Here is a 16,501-nt window from a genome sequence, read left to right as displayed (position 1 = left end):
CCATGTAACAGCTTTACTTTCCTGCTCCATATCTTCTTTCACACTTTCCCAGCCTTACCTTACTAAGTACTCCTACTCAATAGTACCTACCTGTTCACTATAACATCTAACTATATTCTATTTACTTTATCTGTTCTCCTGTTCTCCTCTTCTATCTACACCCTTCTCTGTAGTTCAGTACAGTACTACTTGTCCTTTAACTTCATTGCCATCTCTAACTATATTCACTTGATACTTACTACAATGTCACCTATACTTAAAGCTGCTTTCACACATATCCTTCTCATTTCTACTACTATAGCCTTCCTATCCATACCTTATTACATCACCTTCTTTGAAAACACTACTTTATATGAACATAACCTTCACCTCCAACAGACTTTACCAACCTCTACTGTCAACACCCTTAATCATAGTAATATAACCTGTTCCTCTAACTTTTTACTACCAAAATACCACAGAACATCTCATATGTCATACTACTTAAACAAAAAGTATATGTATAGCACACCAAAGATCCTTAAATCTCAATTTTACCCCCAGTGCAGCCTCCTCCTACATGGAGATATTCATCCTAACCCTGGTCCGAATAGTAACTGTAATTTAAATCTAAATAATACTACTTTACCAATACCACCATCATGTACTAAAGCAGCCAAATCCCTTCAAATAGCTCACCTTAATATTAGAAGCGTAAATAACAAAACTCACCACCTACATGCACTCCTAGACTTACATTCATTTGATATTCTATGTCTCACAGAAACTTGGCTAAAACCCTCTACTAAAGACCAAGAAATCACCCCTCCTGGCTATAATATACTTAGATGTGACCGCATAAAGAAGAAAGGTGGAGGTATAGCCATTATGTATAAATCTAATCTTCAAGTAACCCTCTATAATGAACTTCCATCGCTAGACTCCAAAGCCGAAATATTATCAATCAAACTTGAAATTAACAGTAATAAATCAATCTTTCTAATTTGTTTGTACCTTCCCCCTGGAAATAATACACATATTCTTGAAAACTTGCTTAGCTCACTTTCTAACCAACTACCCCAAGAAACCATAATACTTGGTGACTTCAACATTGACTGGTTAACCTGTTCATCCCAGCACCCTACTAACCACATAAACCTTTATGGGTTCTCTCAATTAATAACCACTCCAACTAGAATCCACAAACCTAACAAAAAAGAAACAACTCTTGATTGGATCCTTATTAATAACCATCCTAACATCTACACTCCAGGAACTCTTCCTGATAATATTAGTGACCATATGCTCACATATGTTGTTAGACAAAAATTGCATATCCCAACTACCCATAAACTCAAGACATCCCGCTCAAAGAAATTCTTTAATCCTGAAAAGTTCCTGACTGAACTAAAAGCATGTGACTGGTCTCCACTGACTCACCTTGAACTTAATGAAGCAGCAGCCTACTTTAATACTAAATTTCTACAGATCCTTGACTTTCACGCTCCCATTCGCTCTACTAGGATAAGATCCAAAATAGCACCATGGCTAACTAAACAAACTAAGAAGAAAATGATCCTGAGAAATAAAATGTGGGCTAAATGGAGAGCTACTAAATGTCCATCAGATCACCTCCTCTTTAAACAATTAAGAAATGCAACTAAAAAAGATACTCTTACTGACAAAAAGGAATTTTATCTACACCTTCAACAATTCAGTCAACACACCCCTCAAAAATTCTGGTCGGGTATTAACACACTTCTTAAACCAGGACATACAACTACTCCAACCCCTTCAGGCCCTAACCTTAACAATTCCACCCAAATCCCTGATGCCTTTAACAAATATTTTACAGAAGTCATTCAAACCCTAGCTAATTCATTACCCTCATCCACAGGTATCTTACCAAATGCCCCTAGCACCACCTCGAATGCCTTTCACATTCAACCTGTAGCTACATCTCTTATTTATAAGCTTATCAAGAAACTTAAACCTTGTACTCCATCTGCTGACCAACTGCCATCAGAATACCTACAAATTGCTGCAGAAGCTATAGACTACCCCATATCCATACTTATTAATAGGACTATCTCTGAAGGAAAAATTCCCACCTTATGGAAAATATCTCATATAATTCCTCTACATAAAGGTGGCTCCTCTACTGAGTTCTCAAACTTTCGCCCCATTGCCTTACTCTCCCCATTAGCAAAGATTATGGAAAGATGCATACACAAACAATTTCTCAACTATCTTCTACAAAACAGACTACTAGCAAATTGTCAACATGGTTTCAGACCTTCCCACAGCACTACAACTGCCCTCCTCTCCTTCACTGACACTATAAATAACAACAAGAACAATAATCTTCTCTCCTCTGCTCTATTCCTAGACCTGTCAAAAGCTTTTGACATGGTTAACCATAACATACTTCTTGATAAACTAACGCACATTTCCCTTGGCTCACAAACACTTCAATGGTTCAGGAGTTATCTCCAAAACAGGCAACAAGCAGTGCTATGGGACAATAAACTATCTTCCTTACTACCAGTAAACATTGGGGTTCCTCAAGGCTCTATTTTAGGTCCCCTTCTTTTTTCTTTATTTATAAATGACCTACACGTGAATATACCCCAAGCCATCTGCATTCAGTATGCTGATGACTCAACTTTAATCTGTGCTGCTAATAATGTTTCCTCCCTCCAGTCCCTCACCCAAACAGTCTTCTATAATGTAGAAAAGTGGTTTATGGAACACTCCCTCCTTCTTAATGCCAAAAAACAAAACTTCTTCTCTTCACTCCTACTCACAAATCTTCAACACCTTTCTTCACTATCTCCTCTAATAATGCTACGTGTATTAACCCAGACAAGACCACTCGCCTACTAGGTGTAACTATTGATAACCATCTTAATTTTGATGACCATATTAACAACACCATTAAATCAGTTAACAAAAAAATAGGTACTCTCTACAGAATTAAACCCTTTCTTACCCCAGCAGCCAGAAAAAACATTGCCCAGACCCACCTGATCTCTACCCTTTTCTATGCCTCTGCTATATATACTAACTTATCAAAAAATAACATGACCAAACTCTCTACCTGTTATAATAGTATAGCTAGATTCATTACTGCTACTCCCTTCAGAACTCACCATTGTCTCAACCTCAGGCAACTTAATTGGTTAGAGCTAAATAGCCTTTTACTCTATCAGCAACTACTTATCATTCATAAGTCTCTTCACTACCCTGAAGCTACCCCAAGCCTTACAAAACTTATTTCACCTTATAAGAACCTAGCTACTCTACGCTCTGCTAATAAACTCCTAGTAGCCCCGACTAAATCTTACAATAAAGCTGGTGACTCATTATTTTCAAATTCTGTTGGGAAAATCTGGAATCAACTCCCTCAAGAAATAACTAACCTAGACTCCACACCCCTTTTCAAAAGACACATCAAAGAATATCTTAAAACTCAGTGGCTATGTCCTTGTGCTAAACCTGACTGAAATTACTTCTCCCTTACTCCTATCTCCCCCTACTATCCACTAATTGGGCCTCTAAATAACATATTGCCTAATGACAGTTACTTCTTTTATATTTACTTTAAGAAAAAAAAAAAAAAATTTTGTTTTATCTTCCTTCTCCATGTTATTCCATTTTTGTGATTTTCTTATCTGTTTTTATTACTCTAACTTTAGTATACTGCATACCTGAAATTTGTATTGTTAACCAGCTGTTTTGGTTAACTTGCCTTGTGTTTGCTAATTGTTTTATTGTTAAATTCTTACACAAGCCTACCATTGTACTTTTTGTAGTTTGCTTATCATGTTTTTTGTTGATAATGTTTTCTTACTTCAGGTAATTGGAGCTTTTCTCCCCGGGCCTCTACTGAAAACGGATATTTGTCCAGCTAGACTAGCCCGGTCAACAAATGTAAAATAAATAAATAAATAAATAGAATCATATCCATGTTTATATGAGGAACTGTTGGAAATTGCCTTAACAGAGTATTCTGACTCCAGAATTTTTTGGTCCTAGGATAACCTTGCTCATTATTTTCGTCAAACGTCAGGAGGTAACCTTGGTATCAGATAAGACTCGGCCTAAGTAAAATAGTATAAAGCCAGCTTTCTCGCATTCTAACCTTGCTGTTATACTGCTTATTGGGCTAGTTAGCCTTTGTTTGCTTTAATTTTTTTCAGAGTTTTGACGAGAGTTTGTCCTTTTCAGAGCAGCTGCTCTTAGGCCTTTGTTTATTAATCCCTATCCTGTTTAGCGTGAGTTTACATAGTATTAATATTAATAGTATGTGTGTTTAGCTTGTTATTAGATAGAAGTGTATTTACATATTAAAAATTAGAAATATATTTAGATATTAGATTATTAGTTTTGATAGTTGTTCAGCGGTCTGACAACTCATTTTTTTATAGTAGCTAGAGTTTGCGGTGTTTCGTGTGTGCTGTTGTTCTACAGTAATCCTTTTGTCTTCAGATTAGTGTTTACTGTGGTGTTGCTCCTAGTATGGCTGATCAAAAGGAGAAGCAAAAATCAGGATTTAAAAAGTGCCCAAAATGCGGGCAGAAAATGTCCATCACGGACTCCCATGTGAATTGCGTCTATTGCTTGGGGCCAGTTCACTTCGAGGAGGATTGCTCTGTCTGCCATTCCTTCAGTAGCAGGGTTTTGCTTGAGAGAAGAAGGAAGTTGGAGAATAGAGGGTTATTGAAGCCAGATTTTCAGGAGTCTTTGGACAATGCTGACCAGACCTTCAAGTCATCGAAGGGGTCGAAGTCATCTAAGGCATCCTCTGAGCCTTACTGTGAAGGTGCGGTCGCCAGCTCCGCAGTCTTCGGAGCTGTGCACCGAGCCAGTGTTTCGGAGCCGGTCTCCGAAACCTTGAGATCGCCTCTTCTTCAATGAGTGGCTTCTTCGGTTCCTTCAACTTGTTCTTCGAGGACCCTCTCTGATGTGGATGTGGACCGGGTGGTGCAGAGTCTTCGTGAGAACCCGGCACTGGCTAAATTATTATCAGCCTCATCCCAACCGGTTTCTGGGCCTAAGACCAATGCACCTGCTGTTACTACTCCGACGAGCCGAGCAGGCCCTTCGGAGTGGGGGGAGGAGGATCTGATGATTGTGGAGCCTTTGGAGCCGAGACCTGTTCCAGTGCCATCGGCTCCGTCAAGCCTGACTTCTTCGGCACCATTGGAAGAGTCTGGGAGCCAACACACTCTTGTCAGTTCTGGGGGGGAAGAGTCGAACCGATGCTTCGGTTCTGACCCTTCCTCTCGGAGCATTGGCACGGATGAGCTCAGCTCCATCCTCTGGCTCTGAGCCCACTGTCTCAGCGGCGGGGAGGTTGCCATCTTCTTTGGAACCGGTGGCTTCCTCGGGTCGGAGCAGTGGAGCCTTTGATGCTATGAGGTGGGTTATGTCATCCAAGACATAGACTTCATTCATCAGGTCCCTCTTCCTCCTCCCCTAAAGTGCCGCTTTCTGCCTCTACATCGCAGGTCCCTATGAAGCATCGAGACCCAGAGCCTCAGGTAACCCCATCAGGTGACCCTTGTTCTACTGAGACCTCACCAGAAGCTCCCACTGATGAGGTTCCCAGGAAAAAACTTTGTAAGAGGAAGCATTTAGATTCCCTGGAGAAGTCCTTAACATCGGACACTGACTTAGAGGAATCAGAAGGGCCCCCACGGTCCCCCTCGGAGGATATCTCCTTTGCTGATATCCTGGAAGTTCTTAAGCAGAGGGGTGACTGGCAGTTCGTTAGCCCTACTGAGGATGTGCTCCTGAAAGCCTTTGGGTCTCAACCTTCCACCTCCTGGGTGACTCAGCTCTTCGACAAACTAGTGGAATTGGTTGCTGGAAGGGCGTGGTAGTCTCCTGATACTATGGAACCGGTCCCTTGGAGGCCCAACAAGTTTATCACCTCCCCCCAAGACAAGATGCTCCTCACTAAGGGAGTTCTGGTTGATGCCATGGTGGTGGCGGCAGCCACCAAGAAAAAGATGTCCGAAACCTCTTCTACTGTCCATCCTCCTAATAGAGATTCCAGGACTATGGACAGGTACAGGAAATGCATCTTTAGTTCTGCGACCTTTGCTATGTGATCGCTTAACTACTTGACTCATTTTACCCATCTTCAAAGAGATCTCTTAAAAGAGCTCGGAGATACTCTGCAGGGTAGTATAGATGGAGGTGTCTTTGAGAAGGTGATAGCCCAGCTTAATACCCTTAATTCCATAGTTAACTCATCCATGCGGCTCATTTCCTATGCAGCTGATGGGTCGAGTCGGGCAGCTGGTTCAGCAATAGCTCTTCGGAGTCATTCCTGGATGCGCTTATGCTCCTTTGCAGAAGCCTTCAAGTCTTCCTTTGTCAACACCCCATTTGATAGCTTGTCTCTTTTCGGGCCCAAAGTCAAGGAGACCCTCACTAGGTGTGGGCAGGAGGGAAAGACTCTATCTGATGTAGGAGTCCGTTTTTCCACCCCTACCAGACCATACCCCAAAGGGCAGAAAGGTGGAAAAATGTGGTTCCAAAAGTCCCAAGGAGTTTTCCAGAACACACGTAGTGAACCCCCCTCCAGGGGCAGAGGAGGGGTTAATAATGAAAGACGCCACCCCAGTGGCAGAGGGGGTCTGCAGAACCAGGATGACAGGGATCAGTTCCTTGGTAAGCCTTATCAGCGCTCCTGAAAGGAGGCCCGACTATCCTACTCTGGAGGCAGTCAGGGGTCACTTGGCTTTGTATCTGGGTGCCTGGCTAGGAATTACAAGAGATACTTGGGTACAAAGCATCATTACCAGAGATTACATCATTCCATTCTTAGAAACCCCACCTGTTGGGAAAAAAATCCCAGACATTCCACCCAGTCTCCGGGATCAAGCAGCCATAGAAATCCAGAAACTGCAGGAAAAAAGAGTCATCCAGCCAGTCCCAGCAGCCCAGATAGGATCCGGAACTTACTCCAGATTCTTTTTAGTTCCAAAGAAGACAGGGGACTGGAGGCCCATCTTGGATCTCAGCAGACTCAACACATTTGTAAAGAAGGAGAAGTTCCAGATGGTCCCGCTTCAGTCTCTACTCTCATTTCTCGGAATGGGCAATTGGATGTGCTCTATAGATCTCAAGGATGTGTACTACCATATCAGTATGGCCAGACCATCCAGAGATCATCTGCATTTCCGGCTGGGAGCCAGTCGCTACCAATTCCAAGCACTGCCCTTTGGACTCACAACAGCCCCCAGAGTGTTTACCAAATGCATGGCAGTGGTTACGGCTAACCTGAGGTGCCTAGGATTCCGAGTGTTTCCATGTCTGGATGACTGACTCCTTACCGCCGCCTCCAGGCATCAATTAATTCTGTTCAAGGATCACACACTCAAACTCAGCTCTCAGTTAGGCATCACTATCAATTTTGAAAATTCTGCGTTGTAGGGACGATTGTGATACAGACAGAGATGTCTGTGGTCTGGTACATCAACCAGCAAGGGGGAACCAGGTCTTACCCCCTGTGTCGAGAGACCATGAGAATTTGCCAGTGGGCAGTATCCACCGGGTGCTTTCTGATAGCAATGCATATCCTGGGGAAATCCAACTTGATAACGGGCAAACTGAGCAGAGCCATTCTGTTACCGCACGAGTGGTCTCTCAAAGACGAAGTTGTGGAGATGATTTTCCGCAGATGGGGCCAGCCTTGCTGTGACCTGTTTGCATCCCCCATGAATGCTAAATGCAGAAGCTACTTTGCCCTGAATCCCCCTCCGGGGGACATCCCAAGGGACTCGCTCATACTCTATTGGCCCCTGGGACTCCTGTATGCCTTCCCACCTATACCCCTGATTCCGAAATTCTTGCAGAAAGCCAAAAGCCTGGGAAGGACTGTAATCTTAATAGCCACTTTTTGGCCTTGACAGATTTGGTTCCCCTTCCTCTGACTATCAACTGGAGGAACCTTGGATTCTGGACCCAGTTCCAGACCTGCTGACACATTCTTCAGGGGACCTCCATCCCTCCCTTTGTTCCCTCAGACTGACAGCTTGGCTGCTCCAATTCCTAACCTAGCCAGGTCATACACATTTTCTTCGGAGATGCAGCATATTCTTGTATATTTGCATAAAGCTTCCACCAGAAAGTTCTATGCTAGTAAATGGAAGCAATTTGCTTCTTGGGCCTCCCAGAATAACATTGATCCTTATGTTGCCCCAATTGCTAGTATCCTGGAATTTCTATCTAAGCTTTTTCATGAAGGTGCTGCAGCTGCCACTATTAAGAGTTCAATTGGCTGTAATTTCGAATTTTCACCTCTGAGATGAAGGATCAAATTTGATGTCTCACAGATTATGTAGGGCCTTCCTGAAGGGTACCATTCATCTTAGGCCGCCTGTTAGACGACCTTTTACACTCTGGAATCTAAATTTTGTGCTGTCATGTAATATTCTTCCTCCCTTTGAGCCTGCATCATCCTGCCATTTGAAGTTTCTTTCTTAGAAAACTATTTTCTTGGTGGCCATTACCTCAGCGTGTAGGGTGTCTGAGCTTCAAGCCCTTTCTATCAAATCCCCATACTTGGCGTTTCACCCAGAGTATCACTGAGGACTAACCCTTCATTCCTGCCAAAGGTGTGTTCCAAGACTAACTTGAATCAAACTATCGAACTTCCAACCTTTTTCAGTAACCATTCTAATAAGTTGGAGTACATGTTGCATAAACTTGATGTCCACAGATAATGGAGATTCTATTTGGAAAGGACAAAGGAATTTAGAAGATCTGACCAACTCTTTGTATCTCATGCTGACACTAAGAAAGGATTACCAATCTCTAAAGTCACCCTTGCATAATGGTTAACCAGCTGCATTAAATTTATGTACTCTTCAGCAAACCATACATTACATTCCACTAGGGCTGTTTCCACTTCTTCTACTTATGTGGCTCAATTGCCTTTGGACACTATATATGTGCAGCTGCCACTCTGTCTAAGCCGCATACCTTTATCACTCAATACAAAGTGGACAGGGCTTCCTTTGGTTCCACTGTCCTCATGAATATACTCCCCTGAGCCACCCAGGATTAGGGTGCTTGGGATGCTACCCATGTGTAAGAATGAACGGCGAGATTGAACAACTTCACATAAAGAAGTTATGTACTTACCATAACGTTCCATGTGAGTTGTTCATCTCGCCTTCATTCTTAGATTCCCACCCGCTTTCCCCCGCCAGGGTCTCGAAGAACGAGTAGACTTAGAGGTCTGGTGGTCTTGTTCTGGGACTTCTTACTCCAGTTGGAGTATTCTTTGGGTTATATCTGTTCATGCTCAACTAGATCTAAGGTAGGATAGAAAGCATCATGGGATAGGGACCTGGCCTCAAGCTACTCTGAGATCCTCAGCTAGTAAAGCGACCGACTTGCAGCCGATAGATTGGCTCCGAACCCGAACCCATGTGTAAGAATGAAGGCGAGATGAACAACTCACATGGAACGTTATGGTAAGTACATAACTTCTTTTTTATATACCCCAGTACAGGAACGCAGTAGTGTGGATGCCTCCCAGTTTTAGCTGTTTTGGTGATAAAATGGCATGAAAGCTTCAATTTGAGCAAGACATCAGGGCATTAGAATGGGGCCCTCTTTCTGCATGTGCTGATGTTGCATATCTGGACGCTGGTCCTGAAGTGATCATAGGGGCATTTGTCTGGATTCATAGGTACCTGTGTACCTCTGGCTTTAGAGTTACATTAAGCTCACCACTTCCAGCAGACTGCTAGCACTTTAGGAATATTAATTGAATGCTGTGCAGGTGGAGAATCCATGTAGGGTAGCCAGTAATCAATGTCTACCTTTTTTTAGGGATAATCCTTTGGCCCAGCAAATGTATGAAGCTTATACTTCTGGGACATGGACGTTAAATACACAGGTATCTAGTGTGTTATGTCTTTTCTTTAAAGATACTTGCAGAGGTACTTCACAGTGCAGTAAAGGGCCCTCTCTGACTTGGCTGTTCACCTGTTCGGAGGTAGACACCATAGAGTAAAAGAGAAACTAATCCCTCCATTGAGGAGTCACTTGATTTAGAAGTAGAGAAAAGGGGCCAGGCCTCTTCAGACCAGATCCACCTTCCCTTAACTTTTGGCACTGATGACAGTGCAGTTCCCTCAGGCTTTTCTCTTGATGATTTTTGTATCATACATATCATTAGCCTAATTAGAGTGCATTTTAAGTGTTGGATAGGTTAGAAGAACTATCTCCTGTATGAAGTAATATTATGAGCCCTTGAAGATCAAACAGCCTGGGACTTTGGCTATCCCCCCATTCACCAAAGCTTATAAAGATGCATTTGAGAATGTCTTTTTTTGATGTGAAACTGTCAGACTTCTGCTCCCACAAAGCCTGGCAGGTTCTGTTTGGTCCAGGACCAGTATCACTGTTTAAGAATCCTATATCGGACCACTATCACTATAACAAACCAGTATCACTGTTTAAGAATCCTTTATAGACTCACTAGTGATCTCATAAGCAGTAAGATGTTCACAGTGGAAAATTTGCATCACTATTTCACTTCCCTGGTCTTTCTACTGTGCTCAAAGCCATGTTTCTGAAGGCCGTACAGTTCATATCCACCGTTATTTTGCTGGTCCACCATGCAAGATTACAGCTCAGTGGTATTTGAAAAGTTTTAATTCAGCACAGCCAGCCTTTGGAACATGATCTTCTTTTGTTCTAACAAGCTTGATCAACAACTAGCACTATCCCTTATGACCTTCAGTACCTGTCGGAGCTTTTATGATAAAGGTCTAGTTTGTTTTTCCATTGATGTGCAACTTTCATCCATCTCCTCTTGCTTGATATCCACCAGCCCATCATTTAAGAACTCCTCGAAAGCTTGTCTTTCCATATTGGGACCTCATTTTTAGGGTTGAAAACTTATTGTGTGCCTTCAAAACTGCTAGCTCAGGTGCTGTCAAATACCCATTCTGGGAAATTCATTCATACATCTGTTTATTTAATCATTATTCATTCATTCCACGTGTTAACAAGAGTAGTCCAAATGTGACAAAACTCATGTTTAGTGAAGGCCTGTGGTGAATAGCTCCAAAACAAGAGTACCTGTGATTTGAAATTGACATGGAATTATAATATGTATAAAATAACATAATTGTATGCACAGTACAGTAGAAGGTTTTGAAAATTGCACATTCCTTGTGAACATTTACATTGTTATTACAGGAAACACAGAACTATATTACCAATGACAAAAGAGTTAGAAAAGACTTGTGTAGCTAACTTAGACACGTGGAAAAGGTTGGAAATGAAGGTTGAGAAAGACAGGGAACAGTGTTAGTAACAGAGAAGAGGTTATAAATTTATGGATAATAGAACTTAGTACAGTCTGGTGGGCTAAGTATAATTGATGTACAGAGTTTATGTCAGTAACATATATTTGAGAATGCTGGGTATGTCAGAGTTCCATTTCTGTTTGGAAGTATGATGTGTCTTGATTTGAGGAGAAGTTTGTTGTGGTTGGATTCTGCTCAAGGATCTGCTGGTACTGAGTTCCAGAGTTTGGCTTAAGTGTACAGAGTCACCATGGTGACTGTAGAATTTGCTTCCTTCTGTTAGCTATTGGTTTGTGGATCTTAAGATGTTAATTAGGTCACTGTTGCAGTAAAGTCCCAGAAATAAGGAGTACTGCTAGATATACCATCCATCCAGCTAGTCTTCAAGAGTTCATGTTCTTTCTGTGTGGTGCAGTGTACTCCTGCCTTAGAATGCATCCAACACTAAAGTATAATTGAGACATATATAGACACCATCTTCAGAACTTTCTTACTGCTGACCATGTATACAGATGTTCAGCATCACGTGTGCTACTTCTTGTCCATGTTGATCTATCGTAGAGAATAGGCAGATAAGTATGCAGTTGAGGATTCACTTTTTTCTTTAGTGGATGTGTGCTTTTGGTTGCTTTGACAGCAGTTCTGAGTCCTTAGCAGGCTTGGTCATGTCATCAGTAAGTCTGCCCACCCTCCTTTGAACTTCCACTCAGCGAAAAGGGAAAAGACAAACTGAGCAGAGAACAGGAAGATGCCAGACAGACATTCCACAACGGACATGTGAGGAGATTGCTGTCTTTGTAAGTAACACAAGTTCTGTACTAACATAAAAAAGACTTTAAACATTGACAGGTAGTCTCCCTCATGCCAGGAAATGGTGAAGACCATTATCCACACTGACTCCTCTGCAGATATTCAGCTGATTGCTTTATATTCTGTTGCTAAACTCAGATAGCCTCTAACTGGAGAATTTAGAGCACCCTCTAGCAGAGCAGGTGGCAAGAAAGTTTCTGCTGATAGGTTTGTAGTTGTTTACTAGGCTAACGACCACAAGGGTCTTTTTAAGCCAAGCCATGCATCCTAAATCTCTGACAAGTTCTGATATCCTTGATAAGTGTAAGCATGGGCCTGAGAGATCAACCATTTACAGGTTATCTCTGTCCATTAGAGGTGCCAAACCAGGGATGAATTTCTGGTTTCCCATCCAATTGTCCAACTTGAACTTGAATTGGGTTAGGGAGGAACTCTGCTTCACATGGATGGGGAAAAAGTTCCACAGATGTGGTAGTCTCTGGGATACATACCTCTCTCTCCAGCAGGTCCTGTTTATATTGCAGGCAAGGTTTATGTCTTTAGAATGGGTAATTCTGGTGCTGTTTGTTTTATGGGCTTGCAGGAGGTCCATCAAAGTGGGATCTGACAATGCCCTGTATGCCAGGCATAGCTCTCCCCTCAAAAGCCTGTAAGAGAGAGAATACAGAGATATAGGGCCTTGAGATGTTCTGCATAGGACATATTACTTACACCATGTATTCTTTTAGTGAGAAACCTCTGTGGACATTCCAGTTGTTGGCTATGCCTGGTTAGGTACATACCAAAGGGGGCATTGTACTCAGTGATAGGTCTGAGGAATGCCGAATACAGTGGAACAAATGACATCCTTGGACTTGGATGTCATACCTTTGTTTATAAGTTGCACAACATAGAATGGATTTCCTCACCACTGTAAACAGATGATGGTCAAAGGCTAGATTATTATGTGTGTGTGTGTCCCAAGTCCCCGACTACTGGGTCACCTCTAAGGGGTGTGTTGTCAATATGATGGTTACCAGGGATGGATGACTTCCAAAAGGATACTATTATGCATTTCTTGGCATTAGGTTTTAGTCCATGGCTCTGACACCAGTTGTTTGTCTGTGTCAGCCCCTCCTGGAGAACATTTGTGTCAGTGTGAGATTCAGTGACAGCTCCTAATTTGCAATCATCTGCAAATTTAATCAGCCAGAGACCACTGACATTGGCCTTGACTTCTGAGAAGTAAATGCCAAAAAGGAGCAGTCCAAGGACTGATCCCTGAGGGACTCCTCTTGTGACTGCCCACTTTGTAGAGTGGACTCCCCAATTCTAACCTCCTGGGTCCTGTCTGTGAGCCCAGATGGTTATCCACCGGGTGACATTATACCTAACCTCTTGAGTTTGTCAACAGTACCTGAGTGGAGTATTGTGTCAAATGCCTTGACCAGGTCAAGGTAGGCAGTGTGAATGACTTTGCCCTCATCCATTGCTTTGGCGGCTTTGTCAAAGAAGTCCACCAGGTTGAATAGGCATGATCTGCCCTTGATGAAACCAAACTGGGTTGGGTCCATTGTCTGGAGGTTTACTATGTCTCTGTTGATCATCTTCATCATAATTCTTTCCATGGCTTTACATACAAGACTAGTGAGAGTTATGGGTGTGTAGTTTCCCCGAGTCTGTAAATGGCCCATCTTTGTGCAGAGGGATGATTGTTGCCTTTCTCCTTTCATAAGACACGAAACCTGTTTGGAGGCTACAGTTAAATAGTAATTCCAGAGGCCCTGATAGGTCATGTTTCCTGCTATTCAGAAGGGATCCTGGGATATTGTCTGGGCCCGTTAATAGTAATTGTCAGTATGACAAACTGCATGTCTTGTCTAGGAGTAAGTGTGGATTTGTCTCTGCATACTTTAGTCCTCCACCCTCCTCTGGGTTCACAGATCTTTATTTGGTAATATCCTTTTAATTTATGAGTATATATCGTAACATTGATCCTTATGGTAAACATGTTAGTTACATGAAGATACACCTCATAAGCATTTTGGTCATATAGGTAGGATCTTTGCTGTCATAAATGATCCGGCCTTCTTTTTCCTTCTTTCTAGTCATGCATATTTTTCTGACTGTGTTCCTCTCACTCTTTGTCATGAGTATTGGCTGTTAGTGCAGATTACAGGGTCAGTTTTAAGTAAAGGTTTTGTAATTTCCTGATGGTGGAGGTTTCCAGTATGTGGGGGATCTCTCAGGGGATTAGGTACATATTTTTAAGGATTCATTCTTTCATACAGGTATCTGAGTTCAGTAGTAGCCTGCTGTTCTAATCTGAGCTTAGGTAAGCAAGTACAGAGACCTATATTGGCGACTGTCAGTTGCAAAGGTTACATTCTCCTTTACAGCTGGACATCTTGCTGGTGACCATGACATGCAAGGTTACCTCACACTACCTTGGAAGCTTCTGACTGCTCTTTAAATCTGGTTGAAGGACTGACATCTTCCTTGTAGTTGTGTTTTGTTAATTTATGAGTGCACTGCAGCAACAATCCCACTATTTTGAAAATATGTGATTATGGTGAGTACTTTTACACAACTGTACTTTATTTATAGTTCAATAGTACGCCAAAAGCACTATATGCCTGTATAAACCTTAACATGCTTTTTGATAATGAAAAATTTTTATTGCTACACAGACACTGAATTTTGTGGAGCATTCCATCAGCTGTAAGGAAAAGCTGAATAAGAAAAACAAAGTTGGTGCTGCTTTTACAGATGACGGATTTGCCATGGGTGAGTGTGCACTGCTATGTATTTATTTATTAACTGGGTAGGTGGACTTGGACCTAGGACCCTTTTTAGCCAGACGTGTACTGAAGCAATTACAAGAAGACATATTATAACAGAGTTATTTACATTGCATATCACATAGAAACAGAATTTTACAACATTTTTACATAGACTGGTACACGGGTAGTCATATCCGGTCATAATGTCACAGAATTACACATATGCGGGAATCTTAAACGCAACAGAATTCTGATTATTGCAGTGTTAGAGCATCACAACAATATGTTATATATATTAAAATAATTTAAGTTTAATTATATTTGAGATTCATGTGTTGTATTTCAGGTAAGAAACAAAATGAAAAATAAAAATAATTATTTATAACACCAATATTAGATATTTAGATTTATTTATTTAGTCTAAAGGGATGGTATTTGTGTTTAGTCATGTTTGGAGTTCATATGCTTTATTGAAGGGTATATCATCTGTCCTGTGTCCCTGAAGCAAAAAAAAAAAATGTGCGAAAATCTTCTTTCTAAATTATTAGAAACTAGTCAGTTTTCTTATGTTTCATGGGAAATGGTTCCAATTTGCTGGCACTGTTTTGCAAAAAGTTTTTTTTAGCAATGTGGTGGATAAAAGAGGATCTTTGAAAGGTCAGGGAATTGTCTTCATGAGTACATACATTATATGAAGATATTTTTACTTTTTATTTATGGTAGGACGGTAATTTTCATAAAAATTTTGAAGGTAAATGTGGAGATGCAAATGGCTGAGTGAGTGGTTACTGATAGCCATTGAGCTTTTCCTATGGAGGTACGATAGTGCTTGGTCCTGGGGGCTAGCTGGATAAAATGACAGATGCTGTTTGTGGCAAATTGAATAGATTGAGTATTTTGGAAGGACTTACTTTAGAGCAGTGGTCCCCAACCACCAGGCAGCAGATCATTTGGTACTGGGCCGCCAGGCATGGAGTGAAACGAAAAAGTAAATTTGTGTATGTGTGTGATGTGATAGTGTTCAATCTCGCCGTTTGTTCTTACACATGGGTTCGGAGCCGATCCTCGGCTCCGTGCCGGCCTCTTGCAAGCTCTGCATCGAGAAGAAGCTCGAGACAATCTAATACCCACAATCCCCCTCTGCCTTTACCTCAGATCTAGTTTGCCGCTGCTGCATTCGCATCGTTGGGAGCTAGCTCGAGGGTTTTCTAAGCTAAGATATAACTTTTTGTTGTATTTTATTGAGATTTCTATTTAACTTGATATTGTCAGTATTACTAGTGTGATTGTGTTGTGGTTCCGTAATTCTTTGGTACCGTTATCCTTTTTATCGGTATTTTGTATCGGGGCCTACACCCTTTCCATATACTACCATATTGAGACAAATTTATACCGGATTTGACATTTACCTGATTGTGACTATTTTTCCCGGATTTGACTGTGTGTTTGTTTCTGGAATTGTTTATTACCTACAATGTCTGAGAAGGCAAAGTCTGGTTTCAAGCGTTGTCAGTGTGGCCAAAAAATGTCGGTCACTGACAACCATAGTTCCTGTGTCTACTGCCTTGGCCCTCTCCACTTACAAGAGGACTGCTCCATCTGTCA

At 41.7% G+C, this 16,501-nt stretch overlaps 1 protein-coding gene across 1 annotated transcript in view; it reads left to right on the top strand.

Moving 5' to 3' along the window:
* The window catches only part of WASHC4 (WASH complex subunit 4), a 1,952,913-nt gene that overhangs the window by 1,649,809 nt on the left and 286,603 nt on the right, over window positions 1-16,501 (top strand). Inside the window, exon 34 of the mRNA XM_044087827.1 lies at window positions 14,804-14,900. Coding sequence (XP_043943762.1) covers window positions 14,804-14,900 — 97 coding nt within the window. The remainder of the gene's footprint in view (window positions 1-14,803; window positions 14,901-16,501) is intronic.

Source organism: Protopterus annectens, chromosome 11.part0 (assembly GCF_019279795.1).
Source record: "Protopterus annectens isolate FY-2018-M chromosome 11.part0, PAN1.0, whole genome shotgun sequence".
Classification (NCBI taxonomy): domain Eukaryota; kingdom Metazoa; phylum Chordata; order Ceratodontiformes; family Protopteridae; genus Protopterus; species Protopterus annectens.
This window is presented reverse-complemented; position numbering and strand designations above follow the sequence as displayed.